At 42.6% G+C, this 19,969-nt stretch overlaps 1 protein-coding gene across 1 annotated transcript in view; it reads left to right on the forward strand.

Annotated features, from left to right (window-relative positions):
• The window catches only part of magixb (MAGI family member, X-linked b), a gene marked incomplete at both ends in the record, with an annotated part of 69,282 nt that overhangs the window by 11,261 nt on the left and 38,052 nt on the right, over positions 1 to 19,969 (forward strand). Inside the window, 4 exons of the mRNA XM_083974671.1 lie at positions 1,058 to 1,347; positions 4,872 to 4,988; positions 13,283 to 13,402; positions 15,965 to 16,138. Of these exons, the coding sequence (XP_083830797.1) occupies positions 1,058 to 1,347; positions 4,872 to 4,988; positions 13,283 to 13,402; positions 15,965 to 16,138 (701 nt within the window). The remainder of the gene's footprint in view (positions 1 to 1,057; positions 1,348 to 4,871; positions 4,989 to 13,282; positions 13,403 to 15,964; positions 16,139 to 19,969) is intronic.

The raw sequence follows: 19,969 nt of genomic DNA on the forward strand, positions 1-19,969 counted from the left end.
GTGCACAAACTCCTCCATTTGTTGTGTTTACATGACAACATAACGTCAGCCCGCAGCAGCAAGCGAGCGCAGCGGACATGAGGGAACGTTCCCTTGTTCCTTTTGGTTGGTTGAACGGCCGGTCATCATACACTGTGCCGTAGTATGTTTGCATAAAACAAAGGTGTTGTGTCGTGTTGTTCCCAGGGCCGTTGCTAGGAATTCTGGGCCCCTGCCCCCCTGACTTTTCCCCTTCTTTCTTAGACTACGTATGTATTATCATTTTTTATTTACTTTGTTTTGATGCTAATGCAGCATTACATATGAGTATTACACTGCAAAAACTCAAAATCTTACCAAGAATATTTGTCTTATTTCTAGTTAAAATGTAATTTCTAGTCAAAACAAATCTCATTATACTTAAAATAAGACAAATCACATAAAAAGTAGCTTGTTTTTAGACACTTTTTTTTACTTTTTTCAAGCATATTTTCACTTGAAATAAGTAGAAAAACCTGATAGTGGAGCAAGTTTTTCTTCCTTATTACAAGCACAAAAAACCTGCTTTCACTGGCAGATTGTTCTACTTATTTCAATTGAAAATCTGTTTGAAACAAGTGAAAACTGTCTAAAAACAAGTAAATTTTTAGGTGATGAGTCTTATTTTAAGTGGAAAGAGATTAATTTTGACTAAAATGGAGACATTTTGACAAGAAATAAGACAAATATTCTTGGAAAGATTTTGAGTTTTTACAGTGTAGTCAGGGTTACAAAGATTAGACTACTGAGTTTTTGTGTGGGCCCTACTGGGCGCTGGAATTATCATCACCTTTCTCCCCTATACAACGGCCCTGGTTGTTCCCGACGATCAAACTGCTCAACCTGTGAAGCTGGAATTATTCATGACTTTTAAGCATTCAGCTGTGAAACACTGCAACTCCCCAGACCTCAGACAGTTGACAGCTGACAAAGGTTAAATAACACAACTCCCCCACCCTTCCTCCTTTAAAAAAGAAAAAAAACCGTCTCACACTTTCTGCTCACCCTGCTCTGATATCGTTTCTTTGTCTCTCTGCAGCTCGTTTGCCATGTCTAAGACAGCGGTGAAGAAGCTGCACTGGCGCTCCAAGGTGCAGGACAGCTTCGTCCCCTTGTTGGGCTCGTCGGGGGAGCTGGGGATCGCCGTCGGTGGAGGGGCAGATTACGGAGAGTTTCCTTTCGTCACGTCGGCCCCCGGGGGCGGACTCACAGTGGGCGACATCGTTCTAGAAATCGGAGGCACACCTGTATTAGGGATGACATTAGGAGACGTCCGTGGTGTCCTCAACTCCTGCCCACATCCAATCCGCATCAAAACTGTGTCACCAGGTATGATTCAGCAAACTCCACAACACATTAAGAAAAACGCGCTGCAAAAGTCACAACACGACACATTAAAGTGATACGCCAACATTTTTTTTTCGTGTCTTGCCTCACTCCCGAGTCCATGACCAGCAGATAGACACCATCCTTTCGACTGTGTGTGCAGTAACAAGGGAGATACGGACAGAGCTGGCGCACCGCTAATTAGCTTAGCTCAAACGCTGGAAGTGTATGGGTAGTGTTAGCCTGCCTCCTACCCGAGCCGTAATCAGCAGTCAGAAGCTGATTTCGTTTTAGCTCTAAACTCTGTAAATATATCACTTTATCGACATTTCAAACATGTTTAGGTGAGAAAGTAGCCGTTTAGATCAGCAGTGTGTCGTTAATTTGTCTAAATACCAGCTGTTTACAATTTTGTTCGGACGAATTCGGCGCTACTCAAGCTAGCCGTTGTGACCAACGCACTTCTGGTTACTTTCACAAAATAAAACACCCGTTGCTCTTTACATACCTACAGAAAACCATGACGATAGAATTTGTGCTTTTACTTTGAAATAGGAAGCTAACCTACCCTCGATGTAGCTAGCTTGAACCAAAATAAACCGTCTTTGCTTGAACCCTCCGTTTTGACCGATCTCTGAGACGAAGATCGGCCCGCCGGTTTCCGTTTAGAGTTGCTGAAGAGTTTCTCTGATGACTTTAGGTGGAGGCAGGCTAACACTACCTATACACTTCCAGCTAATTACAGGCGATATGGGCTCTCTCTTGTTACTGCACGCACAGTCGAAAGGATGGTGTCTATCTGCTTGTCATGGACTCGGGAGTGAGGCAAGACACGGAAAAAAAAAATGTTGGCGTATCCCTTTAAGAAAAACACGCTGCAAAAGTCACAATACAACACATTTAGAAAAACGCGCTGCAAATGTCACAACACAACATGCTAAACATCTCATGGGTAAGTTGTGTTGTGACATTTGCAGTGCGTTTTTCTTAATGTGTTGTGTTGTGGAGTTTGCAGCGTCCTGACCCCTCAGGGCCACCGTACTTTGATTTGGTAGATGTGTAAATGATCAGCCCACAGGCGAGAACAGGTCTTGTTATGCACTAGGTGCTCCTCCTCTCGTCTGGCGTTTATGTATCACATGTCACCAGTAATAATGCATTCAATCTTTAATTCTCTCCCTTTAATCCCGCAGGCAGTTTAACTTGTTGCTGTTTATGTCGCACTCCATCGCACTTTGCTTCATCAGGCTGCACCCAAACAATCTGTTACACTGGCGTCCAAGCTGTCAGCCATAATAATCTTACTCAATAACCCTCCTCTGACTCTCGCAAGCCAGATCTATCTGCAGCAGCCTGTAGCGTCCCGATGCTGATTTGCACTCGTCAATTAGTCTGGGTACGTGTCAGGCCGATCGGTCAATATGCGGGTATAGGGAGGAGCGAGGCCGGAATTGCTGATGACACATGACAAGAGTGTGGCGACTGGCGATATCGTCGTTGCCTGTCACCCACACGAGGGGCCTTGATGTTTAGAACAGGGGGGCTCAGGGAAACGGATGTCTTTGTTGGCTCTGAACGGAGCAATATGTCACCGGAGTGTCACCTGACTGCGGCTCCCGATGGCCTTGCTCTCCAGATTGATAGCTGATTTGGCCACAGGGGTGTAAATGTGGGACCTTTGCTCCCGGTTCCCCGTGTCGCTGCTAGATCCATTATCATTTCTGAAGTCTGCGGCCTGGCCCCTCCCTGGGCAGCTTGACTGCATGTAGTGTGGACAGTGATGGATGAGCTGATGCGCCGGCTTGCTGCTGTATCACACCTCCTCCTACTCCCTACTACTACTACTACAACAACTCCCTGTGCTCCAGCCCTCAAAATAAAAGGACACTAGGCTACATTCCCCCAGAGGCACCGAGCAGTTTAAAGGTTTTAGCACTAATGCCGGTGCTCTGTGGAAGAATCCAAACAGCACTAACATGATCTATCCATCAGATGATGTTGCTGCTTTTAACCTTGATATCTGACTGCCTCACTTTAATGGCATCTTTTGCATGTGATACAGGAATGTTTGCACAATGCACAATGGATTTAAAGCCCCAGTGTGTAACTTATTTGGCTTTTTATTAGCAAAAATCAAATATGTATTTCACTGAAGTCGAATCACACCCGCATACAAATGAAAGCTTTCTCGTACCTTAGAATGAGTTGTTACAAGTCGTTACAAATACATAAGTGGGCGACGCACCGAACCGAGGCGGCCATGTTGCATCGCCATTTTCTACGTTCAGTGGCAGCGTGACCGTAGATAACCATGGAAACTCAGCGGAGCTGTGGGCTCGGCCTGTTAAAACTGTCACCACTGTGTAGTGTGAGGAAGGACGGAGGCACTGGTGTTGCATTCAGGTGCAGTCAGGCAGACGGCCGTCGGCAAACCAACCGGATGTCATTTTACTCAACGAGAGAAAGACGGTAAAACGTGGGTCAGGTAAACAATACGACATCACCATGACAACATATTGTCACGCTTGTTAATCCTGTTACATGCGGGTTGTCTGTCTGACGTCTGCCCGATTTCACGTGAATGCAACATCAAGAATACGTTCCGATATGCAACCGCACCGCTAGATGGGGGTAATTCCTACATATTATACATTTAACGATTGTTATGAAATCTGCTATTCACATGAGAATTTTGCAGAAAACTGCAGCTGTTTCGTAACAAGATGAGCAAAAAAAAGCCCATTGCAAGATTCATTTCCCCCTTTACAAGCAGCAGCCATATGTGGCCAGTCATACGTACGTGCAGTTGACTGCGTTCGCTAATAAAGTTATACCACTGTGCTGTTTTTTTTTCTTCTTCATTTTTTTTAATAGTGCACCGCAAATTCAGTCTGCTACTGGGCAGAACCGCTGTAACAGACGGCGGAGGGAGGGTATAGCGGCGGGGGCTGCAGGGGGAAGCACCGGCAGAACGGTCGTCTGTCAGGAGTGACAAGCTGTGGATCCGCTCAGCCGCCATCCATAACAGCAAGTGGCCTGTCATCAGAGGCCGTAAAGCACTCGAGATGATATTAAGAGATCAGAGAGAGAGAAAGAGAGAAGGGGGGGTGGGGGGGTGGGAGTGAGCCCCCCAGTAGTGATCAGCCCTGCCTCTCCTGGTGACAGCCTCAACTGTTTTTGTCTGGAGCAATTAACCTCAGCTGGTTTGTTATGTATGCATGAATTACTCGGGGAAGTGGGGAGACACACTCGATGTGCAGTATGTGTGAAGTGATATAGGAAGATCAGTAGCCTATGTGTGAATGTGGAAGTCTCAGGTTGTATAAAAAAAAAAATGATGGTGTTAAATCTGGCCTGGCAGGAGGAGTAAATGATAAATTTCAGCCTCTATTTGACGGCACACAAACAAATCTCTAAGAGTAAACATACATCACTGGACTGTTTGTGCTCACAGAGCTCTCTGTCTTTTTTTTTTTTTTGTTGCTGCACTTTTATTTGTTCCCTCTGCCCTTCCTTCTCCCGTGCAGGCTCCACATTGTGCAAGGATCTCAGGTTGTATCTGAGTAAGTGCTTCACACCCGGCTCAGTGGACAGCCAGCTTCAGCAGGTCATCCGTGAGAACCTCTACCTCCGAGCCGTACCGTGTAAGTCTTTTTTTCTCTTTTGTGCCTTTCTTTCTTGCTCTCACCTTTCTGCTGTGTGTCTCACTACACACCACCTTGTCTTTGTGTATCTCGTCTCATCTGCTCCAGTTTCACGTTCTTCGAGCCTTTCCTGTGCAGAGTCACTGACTGCATTAATTCTTCGCTGTAACACATCCTCCTGGTTGCCGCCCTGCGAATGTCTGGGTGTTAATTGGCGATAGAGCTGTGTGTTTTCCACACCCCCCCCCTCCTCTTCTGTCAATGTATGCAAGCAGACCTGAGGTGATTTAAAGTAATATGTATTTACAACACTATCAGGGTGTTGTTAAAGGAATAGTTCACCAAAAAATCAAATTCAGTCATATATATGAGAGTCAATAGCGCCCGAGACAAATGTCTGTAAAACTACACAAAAACCTTATAATATTCCTCCACACTGCTCGTCCGCTGCAATCCAAGTGTCCTGAAGGGATATAGTCCAGAGTTTACTCGAAACGACGTCATTTAGGACATTTTTACAGCCTAAACAGTCCTAAATTGAATTTGGCTGGGGCACGTGAACTTCAGAGCGCGATACAGGACTGTTTAGGCTGTAAAAATGTCCTACATGACGTTGTTTCGAGTAAACTCTGGACTATCTCCCTTCAGGACACTTGGACTGCAGTGGACGTGCAGTGTGGAGGAATATATATGATATATAGTTTTATGTCTTTTTTGTGCCGGGCGCTATTGACTCTTATATAAAGTTTTCGTTGGACTACGAACCGGCCTCCCAGGTCTCCAGGTGCACTTTGAGGAATAAAAAACTACTCCGGAGTATCACAGCATCATTTTTTGGTGAACTATTCCTTTAAATGAGATAGAAAATACCACATGTGCAATCAGTTTGTGCATTTCCATAGCAACAGCTTCTATTGCCACAACACAGGGTTTATCCTCAGTGTCAGTCCCCCCTCGTACAGTCCTCACCCCGAGCTCCGGGGGCTGTTCGTTTGTTTGTTTTGGTCGTGGTGGTGGTGGTGGTGGTGGGATGTTTGATGGTCGCTATGTTTGACAGGATCTTTTTTTTTTCTTTTTTTCCCCACACATAGTATCTGTATGATGAGCAGGACGCCCGCCGTCCTCACAGTCAGTTTCATTTTGATGCTTATGAATAAAATCAAGCACAATGGCAGCCAAAGGCAGCTAGTTGTAGTACATCTGTTGCTATCTTAATCCTCTGTAATGTGACGTCACTGGGAAACAGCTAGAGGTTATAACAGCAGTGTAGGGTGTTTCTGAGGGGGTTTTGTGTGTCTGTGGTGTGTGGTGTAATTCCTCCCGGCCTGCGTCGTGTCTTGTATTGGGGTTATAGGCTTTTTTTTCTTTCTTTCTCGTCCAGGTGGTGTGTGTGTGTGCGGAGGAGATCGACCACCTAGTGTGTCTGTAGTCTTAACCTTGCTGTGTGTGTGCCTGTGCGGAGTTGTTGCTAATCTCTCCTTTAGTCCAGGAAGTAGGTCATACGGGACAGTCTGCCGCCGCCGCCACCAGCACCAGCACCGGCACCAGCACCGATCGCTGATAGAACAAGGCACACAGGTCACAACTCACAGGAGAAGATAAAAACTGGCTCTCTTAAGTGAACAAAATGCATTTTAATACGAGGCTATAAATGCAGCTGTTGTAGTACTAGTAAGCTCTCTCTCTCATTACTTAGCCATGCATCATGCACAGCAGCATCCTGTTACGTGGGCGAGCAGCTGCTCAGACAGACAATTGCCCAAATAAACTGAGCTTTTTTAGCCATTTTCTAATCAGAATAGAACAAAAAAGTGGAGGCTGGTCTTGTCAGAGATGAATTACTATACTTTTGACAAGATATTGTATTATGTTACATAAAGCAGCTCAGCTCTGCTCCTGCTGTTTAGCGTCCAACTTTTTTTTTGTCCAACTCCCAACTCGCCATCTCTGGGCGCTTTCTTTTAGTTAGAGTGACAACAAGGCAGACAGGCAGGCTCAGCCCTCGGGGGTGTAATCCTCTGATCTGCAGGAGATGCCACAGTAAGATGCTGTTGTTCTCATGCCGATAGCAGCGCAGCAGCACGCCACATGCACGCCCGCCCTGATCCCGGGACGGCTCCCTGACCCATCGCCGCGTCTCATTTTTCATTTGTAGATTACACGTGTGTGGAAGCAGAATTATCTTCTCCTTTTTCGTTATTTTGTTTTGTTTTTTAAATGATTCTCTCGGAGGAGGCAGCTGTGCGTGATGTAACAGGAACTTAAAGCTGAGGAGTTTTTTCCATCAGTGGCTCATTGTGGCCCCCTTCAGGATCATATGTACGTTCCTCCACTCTTTGTTGTAGTGTGTGTTTTTTTTTGTAGTAGAACGAAGACTTTGATTACATAATATAGATTTATTAGCTTTTAGAAGCTGTTAAAGCTTGTAGTTTAAATATCCTCCACTGCAATACAGCAAAGATAAGATAATAGCTTCAGTTTTGATTCCTTTAATACTTTTTATATTGGATTTTTAGATGCTGTATCTCCCTCTCAAACTGTGGCTTCACTGTTCACATCACTGTGCTATTTACAGAGCATCTCAATCGCCGAATCCGTTTGATGAGACAATGTTCTCTGATGTTGGAGTTGGCACTGGTGCAAGAAATATCATTACAAAGGCTCAGTCAGGAGGGCAGTGCATAAAAATGGAAATGAATGACAGAATTAAGTGAACGCAGGCTACTGTATCAATAATCTAGAGGCGGAGTGGGTGGGGATAGAATTAAATTAAAAGCAAATGTCCATCAGTGCCAAAGTGGAGGAGGGGTTGACTGCAGTGTAATGACTCTGTGTGGCAGATATGGTGTTTACTGTGTATATTACACCATATGTTAACTTTTTAAAGGGACATTGTGTAACTTCTCCTGTTATCTATTCACGAAAATCGATTATTTGGTTCAAAAGTCTGTTTTTCATTAACCAGTAATCCCCCCCATCAACAAACTGAAGTGTTCCTTTCAGCTCTGAATCAGCCGTTCATATCATTCATATCTCCATGGAGCGGGTAAGCTCGGTGCTGCTGTCATGTGGTGTCGCCAATGTTTTTACATTCAGTGGCAGCGTGACGGTAGGAAACCACGGAAACTCAGCGGAGACACCGGAGCTGTCGGCTCAGGTGGAGGTGGCGTCTGTGAAAAGTCACCGCGGTAACGCAGTGAGGAGGAATGGAGCGTTTACACTGATGCTGCATTCACCTGCAGTCGGGCAGACGGCCGTCGGTAACAAACCAGATGTCATTTTAGTCACAGAAGTCGAGAGAAAGCCGGTAAAACGTGGGTCAGGTAAACAATACCACAACGCCATGACAACATATTGTCACGTGTATTGTTTTGCCTCGTGCTGGCGGACCACTTGTTTACATAGACGCTTGTTTATGCCGTTACGTGCAGCGGCTGTTGTCTGTCTGACGTCTGCCCGATTTCACGTGAATGCAACATCAAGAATACGTGCCGGTATGCAACCGCACCGCTAGATGGGAGTAATTCCTACACAATGTACCTTTAACGATTGTTATAAAATCTGTCGTCTGTCTGCCGTCTGCCCAATTTCACGTGAATGCAGCATGAAAAATACAATTGAGTTGCTTGCGATATACAACTGCAACGCTAGATGGGAGTAAGTCCTACACAATGTACCTTTAACTTTTTAAATAACATATCTTTCCATTTTATGCTTCTGTAAATCCCCCTCCACCTCCCTTTTTTCCCTCCCTCTCTCTTCACTCATGCCATTATTTCCTGTGTGCAGGGTTTGCAGACATCACATTACCCTCTTGAACTTTCCCATCCGTATTTTGTATAATCGCTGTAAACCATTTGTACCATCATGTGCCCTTGGATGATTCAGAGCCAATGTCATCAAGACTGGCTGTCTCCTCCGCCATAAAAGACTTTTTTTTTTTTTTTTTTTTTTTTCTAATTGTCTTCAGAGTGAGTCAGAGATAAGAAACATCATCATTTAGTTATTCTAATGGGCTCGCCCGCCGCTGTCGCTGCCATCAGACAGACAGACTGTGGCCTTTTCAACTGTATAGGACTCATTGTTAGTTATTTGTGTGCGGTGATCTTGACAGACAGCTCTCTCTCTCTCTTTCTCTCTCTCTCTGGGTGTTGATACGGAGTTGTGTGTAATTACCTCCTCACTCCCGAGCTCAGCCACAGTCCCAGGGGATCAGTGTGCGACGCCTACAGGGACAGGCAGGGGAGAAGAAGATGTCAATAATCCATCCCGCAACCCCCCCCACTGACATGTCATATATATCTCGGAGGAGGGTGCCTAGATAATGAATCCCTGCCTCGCCAGCCACCGTTATCAGCCTGAGAGATACAACATGTCCTGAGGGGAGGAGAAGAATTACACACGTCAGATGTCATCAAGCGATTTACTATCGGGGTCTTTAATTAGACACAGAAACCTCTTAATTTCCTTTCACTGGGTACGACAAGCTCAAACTTGGGGTGCGAGGCAAGCAGAGAGGACGGTTTTGTTGTTTTGTTTTGGGCAATTTTCAGACAGCAGAGGTGTGAATGCGACCGTGGCGCTGCTGCGTGCCGCAACGTTACACGACAACAGGATCAGCAGGTGGTGTCACATCAGCTCAGCTCATTTAAATATTTAAAAGCACCACACACACAGTTTCCTATTGAGCCAAGCAGCGGCCTTCTCCAGAGAGAAACCTGTCCAACCAAGGATCGACCCGATTGATTAGTTGATCAGTCGATTTGTCGAACAGAAACTTAGTCAGCAGCAATTTTGATTCTTAAGGGGAGACACTACAGGTGAATAGGGATAAAAAAAAAAAAACTAACAGATATCACCATGAAACTTCCCAAGTTTATCACGTACATTAAGACAAATGTTTTTCGTATTACGAGTTTTGTCAAATGTTATGTTTAAATATGTAAATGAGGCAATATCTAATGAAATATGTGCTATTTTGCATACATTTCCAGAACCGAAATCTGAACAATGGATAAAGCCACTTTCAAAATTCTTGTTTTATTTTGTTGACATATTAGAGTCAGAAGTTTTTACAGAGGGGATTTGGGATATTTTATCACTTTGTAATTGAGAAAATACTGTCACCAGCCCCCCAAAAAATCAAATTTCGCCTTGTTTTTAGGAATAAAATTTATATAAATCAGGCTGTGAATGATATATCAACAATCCCCTCTGTAAAAACCTTCAGAATATAGACAGGGTTAAAACTGCAAGGTTTGGTGTCTGTAAGTGCTGCTGAAGTGGAGATTTCTAGCTCAGAGTCTGAGGAAAAATTCATTTTGAGAAAACGGCCTTTAAAGACTTGTGCTGTAAAATTCCATAGATTGTTAATGTAAATTATACTTTTACGATTGGTTGCAGATACGGAGGAAATTACAATTTTTGGAACCTACATCATTGTTCAGGAGGGAGAGAGCTTTACAATGATACCTGACATGACATGGGTCAGACTAACTTTTGGTGAATTTAGGAGAAATCTACTGACGAAAGAGACAAAATGAAGTAAAATAACCACCTTAATGTGGATTTTCTACCGTTTCTTTCGACTGAAAGAATACATGTTAAGGAAGAAAAATAGCCCAAAATCTCAAAATTGATCAGTGCATGAAAAAACTGTGTTTTTGCCTGAAGTGTCTTGCCTTACTATTTTTGCTCATGTCTTTTATAGATGGTTATATATAAAGAGTTGTCAGGAGGTCAGTAAGTTTGTGAAGGTCACTCAGAGTTCATGTCCAACCTTTTTTTGTTGTTGTTGTTTTAATTTTCTTAACGACACAACATCCCCCACTAAGCTTGAAGACAGAAAAATCTCAAAAACAAACAAACAAATAAACAAATAAACAGTAGTACTATATCATTATGTAGCTCTCTACACTGTAGTAGTATTAGAGACCAGACTATGGTTTATTTTTTTTCTGATTCACCAGCGCTGCATTTTTAAGTTGTACCATCTGTTCGTCTCGTTTTAGCGCTGATTGACCATTGCCATTTGCAATTACTAGTGATTTTTTTTACCAGGCTCTAGTAGCGAGCTACAATCTGTTAGCTTCACCTGGCCAATCAGAGGACAGGCTCAAAATGCCTTGTTTTAGAGAAACACGAGAGAGGAGGTCGATACTGAGCCGGCTTTTGGTGCTAAGAGCTACGGGCAATAGTAAAATATGGGATCTTCTGATTATCAATGGGTTTTTTGACCTTTTGATTTGAGTTCTCACTATTTTAAAATGATCTACAATTAGGTTTGCAAAATTCTGGGAATTTTCACTGGAATTAATGGGAATAAACGGGAATGTATGGGAATTAACGGGAATGTATGGGAATAACGGGAATATATGGGAATAAACGGGAATATATGGGAATTAACAGGAATATATGGGCATAAACGGGAATAAATCTGAAATTTACAAAATTGAAGGTTGGCCCTTAATGGGGAACTTGATGGGGGGAATTTGCATGTATTATTTTGCATGGATGAACAAAATATTTACATTTATGTTTGGATGATACAGTTTGTTTAAATTATCCCCAATTTCCAGTTAATTCCCATAAATTCCCATTATTACCATAAATTCCCCAAATTCCCATGGAAAGTTTCCAATTTGGAATATTTCCAAAATTCCCCTGCTTAACTTCCCATGGAAAGTTTCTGGTAATTTACCGGAAATTTACTGGAACTTTTCCGCCCCTTTGCAACCCTATAGTAATAATAATGAAACATAATTACAAACTGGCCCAAAACCCAGCAGTGTTTTTTACATAAGGCTGTATTTACATCATCTAGCAAATATAAATGCACTTGTTTTTATAATGCAAAGTGGTGTTCAGGTGTTCAACACAGCAAAAAATAGCATTTCATCATCCACTGCTGCACAAACCGATGCGGACACACACACGTGCACACACACTGTACAGTCACACAACACAGTAAACACACTTTGTTCCACAGAGAGAGGAGGTCACACTGAGAGAGGTTTCTCTCTACTGTTAATGTGCGTCCAGTGACAGTCCTTTGTGTCCACATGTGTGTGTTTGCGTGTGTTGACTCTAGTGTAGTGTTTGGGTTTCTTTTTTTCTTTTTTTTTCCAGTGCCCTTTATGTGTGTGTGTGTGTGTGTGTGTGTGTGTGTGTGTGTGTGTGTGTGTGTGTGTGTGTGTGTGCGTGTGTGTGTGTGTGCGCTGTGTGCAGTCCTGCATGTGTCATTGTGGCTGCGAGAGCTGCTCGGCTCCCTGGACGGCAGTGCATTAATCACGGGTTTTATTGGGGATCTGGGTGTGACTCCCTCCTGCCGGCCTCACACTGACTTCACATGTGGTCCCTCCAGGAGAAGGACACACATTCGTCCTCCTCGCTTTGGGCTCAGTGTGGATTTTGTCTTGGGGGGAAAGGAATAAGAAAGGAATTACTCGTCTCAAGGTCAGGACGGACGGACGGACGGACGGATGGGCGCCGTTGTCGTCTAGTTTGCAAATTTAATTACTCCACTCGAAACTGGAATGTGATCTATTTTTCTGTTACAGGTTAGGTAGATCTGTCTGGGTCAAAACACAACAAACACTGAGCCCCCCCCCCCCCCCCCCCCCCCTCTCTCCTGTAATACTATGTAATGCTTTTTTTTTTTTTTTCCATCCTGTGCTTTGGAGCCTCTTCTCTCTCCCAGGCCAAGGTCAATGTGAATCAATTACGATGACAGACCATTGATCATCTGAGTGCTCCTTCTTTGCGATTGTGATAGAAAGACTTTAAGACTTTCACACTGCCTCATTAATGTTTCATCCTGTTCTTCTTACTGATCTGTTCATATTAAAGAAAGAGGCCCAGTTTGGTAAATGCCACGCCGTCGTGCTCTTTGTATCCGAAAGGGTACATTTTCGTTTTAAGTGCGGTAATTAAAGCAGGCACTTGTTAATTGTTGCTATGAATCAAGGCTCTACTTGAATTTGTTTTGTCTCCTCCAGACTGTTTATGATGTTAAATACAACGAGTGCGCAGCCTTCAGGGTGTTACTTATACCTCTCACCGGACTCCTGCTATATAATTCATCAAACTAACACTTGGACTATTTATAGTCTGCTGAGTTGCTGTTTTGTTTAAACACTGAGCTGAGATTGATAACTCCCGATGAGAGGAAAAGACCGTGATTAATTGACACATCATCCCGTAGTGGAGCTGGAAGTGTTTCTCACCTCGTGGCTCTGATGTATTACAAAATACCTCCTGTTGTCTCTCTCTCTCTCTCTCTTTCTCTCTCTCAGGTACGACCAGACGGCCCAGGGACGGGGAAATCTCAGGGGTGGACTACAACTTTGTCTCCGTCGAGGAGTTCTTCTCCCTGGAGGAGTCAGGAGCGCTGCTGGAGAGCGGAAAGTTCAAAGGTGAAGAACATTTCTGATCTGACAACCTGGTGTCCTGTCTGTATGCATGCTGTGAATACTGTGTAGTTATCCTATTATTTAAAGGGATAGTTCACTCAAAATTGAAAATTCACTCATTATCTACTCACCCTCATGTGGACTAAGGGCTGGGAGAAGTTTCAGAGTCCTCCGTGGCTTCTCTGAGTCACAGGGGGTCTCGGCGTAGCAGTGCATGTCCATATAACGGTTGCAAATGGATACCACTTTTCTTCGTAACAAAAAGACACACCAAAAAACATCCAAATACCTCCATGCTGCTCGTATGTAATGTCCGTCTTGTATTGAAGCCCCGAAATGCGAAATTGTTCAGAAAAAAATTAAATAAGTCTATATTTCAAGCTTGTTTGTAGCGGAAGCTCCTCTTCCCGGTCCGTCCAAATCTCGCGAGATATGCGCCGGTATATTGAGGTATTTGGATGTTTTTTGGTGTGTCTTTTTGTTACGAAGACAGTTGGTATCCATTTGCAACCGTTATATGGACATGCACTGCTACGCCGAGACCCCCTGTAACTCAGAGAAGCCATGGAGGACTCTGAAACTTCTCCCAGCCCTTAGTCGACATGAGAGAATTTTGGGTGAACTATTCTTTTAACTCTAGTACAGTGGGTATTTTGCTTGAATTTCTCTGTGTTTTAAAAACCTAAAAAAAACCAACCAACCGTCAAGGTAACTAAATTATTAACCAAAATTTAGCACACACATTTTAAATTATGTATTGCTCTTAAAAAGAAGAAAAAGAAGAATATATTGTTGCAGTTGCAAGTTGTTAGGAGTTTATATAACGGAGAGGCCTTTGCAAATATGTCATATTAAAAAACATGCTAATATATTTTCTTCCCAAAAGCTTGATAAGAAGATTATATATATAGTGTCTTATTCTCATGTGGAGCAGGAAAGATAAGATAAAGTAAGATAAGATAAGATAAAAATCTTTATTGTCTGTTTGTATGAACATTTGTGTTGCACAACAGGCTCCACAATGATACACGACTCAAACACTTGCTAAATGAATTAAATAACATGCAAGGAATATATAAAATATATACCTGGTATATACCTGGTGGCCAGTTAGCTTAGCTCCATGTTCTTCAACCTTGGGGTCGGGACCCCACGTTGGGTCGCCTGGAATTCAAATAGGGTCACCTGAAATGTCTAGTAATTGATACAAATTTCTGATAAAAATATAATTTTAACCAATTACTAAATAATGATTAAAAACACCGCACACAATCTGAAACACCTCTATTCTATACTTTCACGTTCTCGAATATAAATCAAGTTCAAATAAAATGCAGCTTATAAAAATCTGAGCTGGCGCATCTTGATTGACGGCCACGATCGCCAGAAATTTGTGATGTCAAAATGGGGTCACAAACCAAAAAAGAAAGGTTGGGAACCACTGGCTTAGTTTATCATAAAGACTGGAATGAATGAAAAACAGCTTTTATTACCAGGCTAGCTGTTTGCACTCGTAACGCTAAATTAAGCTAACATGCTTCATATTTACCATATAAATCCTATTGGGAATAAATAAGATACTATTTCCCTAAAACCAGCTCCTTTAATGAACTTTTTCTCCTCATTTTTCTAAGTCATCATTGTGCTCCTCACCAATGAAACATTTAGCAGTTTTTGTTGTGATGAATGAGGTTTACATAATTAATGATCGGAGGAAGGGGGCGAAGAGTCAGTCGCAAAGTCTAAAGTCCTGCCTGGCATATTAATGGCGCCGTCAGGTGTTGCTCACCTCAGTCGTATCTATTTACCCCGCAGACTCCTCCCCTCATCAGGGTCAGAGAGCTGCCTCTGATTAAAAAGCCCCCATACATTAGCATCCATAATTTATAAGAGTTTAATGGGAGCAATAAATGTCATCCTCCCCTGCCTTACATGTGACATTGACAGACACATCGCTACAGCAAAGCAATCAGGAGTATCGGCTGCAGCGTGCGAGCAGTAGCCTGCAGAAACCTGCAGTAAATGGTGACGGCTGGTGACCTTGTTGCTGAGTTCACTAATCTAATGTTTCCCCCCCTCAACCCATTTGGAGCTCCGTGAGCCAAATGGAGGAGGTGGAGGTAATTTCATTTCTTCTTAAGCAGCTGGAGCAGATGGCTCGAATTGAGAATATAGAACATGCTATATATATATACGTGTATGTGTACCGTATGATGTGATCTCGGGGGGACACATAATGCACATACATGGAGTCATGTAGCATGTGTTGTTTTGTCTATGATAACATAACCCTGCCCTGCTTCTGAATATTTGAATATAAAGTGTTTTGTTTAACTCGATTTGTCTCAGTAACATGTTTACACAGACTGCTTAACCTATGACAATGTTGTATCAGTAGATTTTTTGTTTTATTTTGGCATTTTCATTTATTTTAATCTCATTTGTGATGTTTTGACCGGGGTAACAGTATTTAATTTTACCCTTTTGACATGTGCGCCGGGTTTCCATTTCTCCACATTTCTCAAGTCACATCGTCGTCTTTCCCCTTGCCCTTCTCTGTCTCAGGGAATTATTACGGCACACCTCGGCCTGTTCACATCAGCCCCGAGAGCCCCCCCATCACCTACCAGGAACACCGCAACCTGCTCAGAAACTTCCGCACACGCAGCAAATCGCTCAGCAACCTGGAGAAGGCTGCAGAGGACGGCGAGAACAGCGAGGACGACTCCGGCCTCTCAGGCAAGTGTCTCCATGAGTCACGGATGTAAATCTGAAGACAAAAACCAAGAGGTTGTCGCTTTCCTTTTTAAGAGGCAAAAGATTGAACGCCGTATTGACACAAGGAGATGTTTCTGTTAAGCCCTGCACTGTAGCCAGCAGCTAAATGCTGCATTGTCCCCCCTATCTATAGCTCCAGTCTCTGATACACAAATTAATCAATCATTAGCACGATTAGTATGCCTCTAAACTCTCAGAGGGGCTGTGGCCCCATCGATCGCTGGATCACCTCCAAAGGAAGGTCGGCCTGCCTGAGGTCGAGCAGGCGAGGAGGTAAGCACCGAGCAGAGAGGCAAACATGCACACAGGGAGGGGACAGGTTTAAATCATGTGATAAAAATTTAATTGTTTGAACTATGTCATGAAACTTAAAGGGATAGTTCAACATTTTGGCAAATTGGCCTATTGCCATAATCCCTATAGTCATAGCAGTAGGTTTGTTACCTTTAATTGTCGGTGCAAGCTATTTTTAGAATGGCCAAGAGCTACAGTACGCTAGACTCATGGGATTTCTTGGTTTCCCTAATCAAACTCATCAAATACACAATCGAACAACTCCAAAACGCTCTGGTGGACAAGTTGTGACCTGCACATTCACCACGCTATGAGATAATAACAGAACGTTACCAGACAGAGTTGTTTTGGAGGTAAATTCATGCAAAACCGCTGATGCACGTTCCTGTCAGGGACAGTTTTTTGGCAAAGCAGTCTCTGTATTTACCTCGAAAACGTCATAGCGTGGTGAATGTGCAGGTCACAACTTGTCCACCAGAGTGTTTTGGAGTTGTTGGATTGTGTATTTGATGAGTTTGATGAGGGAAACCAAGAAATCCCATTAGCCTCTGTAGCGTAGCTCTTAGCAGCTCGTGGCTCTGCTCCGCTGTTCTAAAAATCGCTTGCACCGACAATTAAAGGTAACGAACCTACTGCTATGACTATAGAGATTATGGCAATGGGCCAATTTGCCAAAATGTTGAACTATCCCTTTTACCACAGATATCTTTCCTCTATAATAAAGAAACCTTTTTAATTTTAGATGTGATGGATGACTCACTGCAGCAGATATGGTTTATTACGTTAAATAGACGTCTTTAAAGGATTATTATTCACCACCAGTGATGGAAGAACTGTTCATTTACTTTATTCAAGAAAAAAAAACTTCCCATTAAAAGTAATTAAAGCCCTTCACTCAAAATCTGACTGTAGTAAAAGAACAGAAGTGCTACAGTACCTGCAAAATGGATTTTAACCATCAACGTGAAAGTGCAGAGAAACGTCCCCTGTGACTGATATATTAATAGATATTATATTATGGGGTTGTTAATATTGATCGATGTGTGAGCGGTATTTTACAGCTGATGCTAATGGTCCCGCTAAAACTCACTGACTCAGACATTAGTGCACCATATTTTATCATGTGATGATCTGTTGTTTCATATAAATCTTTCACATGCAAAATAACAAATATATGCAGTAGAGAAAAAAAAGGTATAATATTTTCTGAATATAAAATGTGCAAGTATCTCAAAATGTTGTTTTTTTTAATTTACTTTTTATTCATTTTCTTTTAGTATGCAAAACAATACACATGTGCCAATATGTGGGCACAAGAGACATAACATAACGGAATGGAACGGAACGGAACATATCATAATGTATACTAATGTAATATGACATAATATAATGTATCATAACATAACATAACATATCTCATCTCACAATTAAAGTTTACTTGTTTTTCCTTTCAGTTTGCAAAACAATACACATGTGCCAACTGGGCACAAGACACATAACATAACGTATCCTAATGTAATTTGACGTAACGTAACGTAACGTAACGTATCCTAATGTAATTTGACGTAACATAACATAATGTATCATAACATAACATAACGTAGTGTATCATAACATAACATAACATAACATAACATAACATAACATAACATAACATAACATAACATAACATAACATAACATAACATAATGTATCCTAATGTAATTTGACATAACATAACATTACATAATGTATCATAACAGAACATAACATAACATGATATAACATGTACATTATACATACCTTTTATACATACACATCCTGTCTTTTTCCAGTGTACTACAGTATAGACAGTATACAGCATACAGTACATACAAGCATACAGTATTCGTATTTGTGTTTATGCATCCTATACTCTTATACAACATACTTCACAAAAAACATAAAGATTCTGCTGTTGGAAAGAACAAAGACCATTTTCAATCGGAGGGTTTGACCTTATACTACTGCTATTTATACAAAATCAGGTCTTACAGTTCCTTCAACAACATCAGCCTGGTGGTTCCTTTAGTTTGAATGTAACTCTCTCCATCTCAAAATGTTTGATTAAATCTTAAGTTTCCTTCATGTTATGTGTTGGAGAAGTGATGGCGAGCGAGATGGAGAGAAACTAGAACACAAGAAGAGCTGAACAGACGGAGGGAGCGAGATAGATTAAATGACCGAGGTAAGAGAGCAAGGCGGCGGCGACACAGCGTGGTGTGTAGATGTAGATGTAGAGGCTGTGCGTTAGGAAAAAGGTATAGAGGCAGGGAGCCAGACTGGTACACGAGATAAGAGAGAGAGGTAGAGGTAGAGGCAGAGTGGGAGGTGAGAAATGCAAGGCAGGCGGGCAGAGATCCAGATAGTTAGGGACGAGCTCCAAACAGGCAGGTAGGGCAGCAGGGAGGGATGGGGAGGGAAGAGGAGGAGGAGGAGGGGGAGGAAGAGGGATGAGGGGTGAATACAGGATGCAGGCAGCAGGATAGAGTGGGAGAAAGCCATCCAACACCCTGACCTCTGCTGCTGAGTCATTTTGTGAAGTGAAAAGTGTGTGGGTGGATGGCTGCAGCAGGACTCAGTCAGTCAGGACGCCCCGTGTGATGTCCGACGTCGTTGCCGGCTTCACGGCTGAAGGACAAACTACAGTACAAGGACAAGCCAAGCAGAAAATATGCTTGTTTTCTCCTCCTCTGGTAGCACGGCATGGCATGCATGCACGGTCACACACTCTGCTACTCCTTAGAGAGAGAGAGAGAGAGAGAGGGAGGACAAAGCGGGCTAAGATGCTGACCTCAGGACTTTTTCCTTGACAACATCTCCACACCTCCCTCTCCCTCTCCCTCCTTCCTTCCCTCGCTCCCAATGGAAATCCCAGCAGCATCAGGTCATTAGGGAGTGCAGGAGAGAAACTTTTTCACCTTCAGTAACATGTCACCGTTTCATTGAGATGTCTTAAAGGAGAATTCGGGTCATTTTTGACCCCTAAATCGTTGTTACACCATGGCTACCCCGCGCTAGCGATAGCGACAACGCAAAACTATGGGGGCAATTCTTTCAACCACAACAAACACTCAAAAAACAATCAAATATCTATGGTACATGACTGAAATCCTTACGAGACACCACTGAACTCATAGTGTAGGCTACAGTATATACAGTATAAACTTTGTGTTTTTGCATGTACACTGCAAAAACTCAAAATCTTTCCAAGAATATTTGTCTTATTTCTTGTCAAAATGTCTAATTTCTAGTCAAAACTAATATCTTTCCACTTAAAATAAGACTAATCACTTTTTAGATAATTTTCACTTGTTTAAAACAAATTTTCACTTGAAATAATAGAAAAATCTGCCAGTAAAAGCAAGTTTTTTGTGCTTGTAATAAGAAAGAAAAACTTGCTCCACTATCAGATTTTTCTACTTATTTCAAGTGAAAATCTGCTTGAAAGAAGTAAAAAGTGTCTAGAAACAAGCTACT

Source organism: Trachurus trachurus (assembly GCF_905171665.1).
Source record: "Trachurus trachurus genome assembly, chromosome: 7".
Taxonomy (NCBI): domain Eukaryota; kingdom Metazoa; phylum Chordata; class Actinopteri; order Carangiformes; family Carangidae; genus Trachurus; species Trachurus trachurus.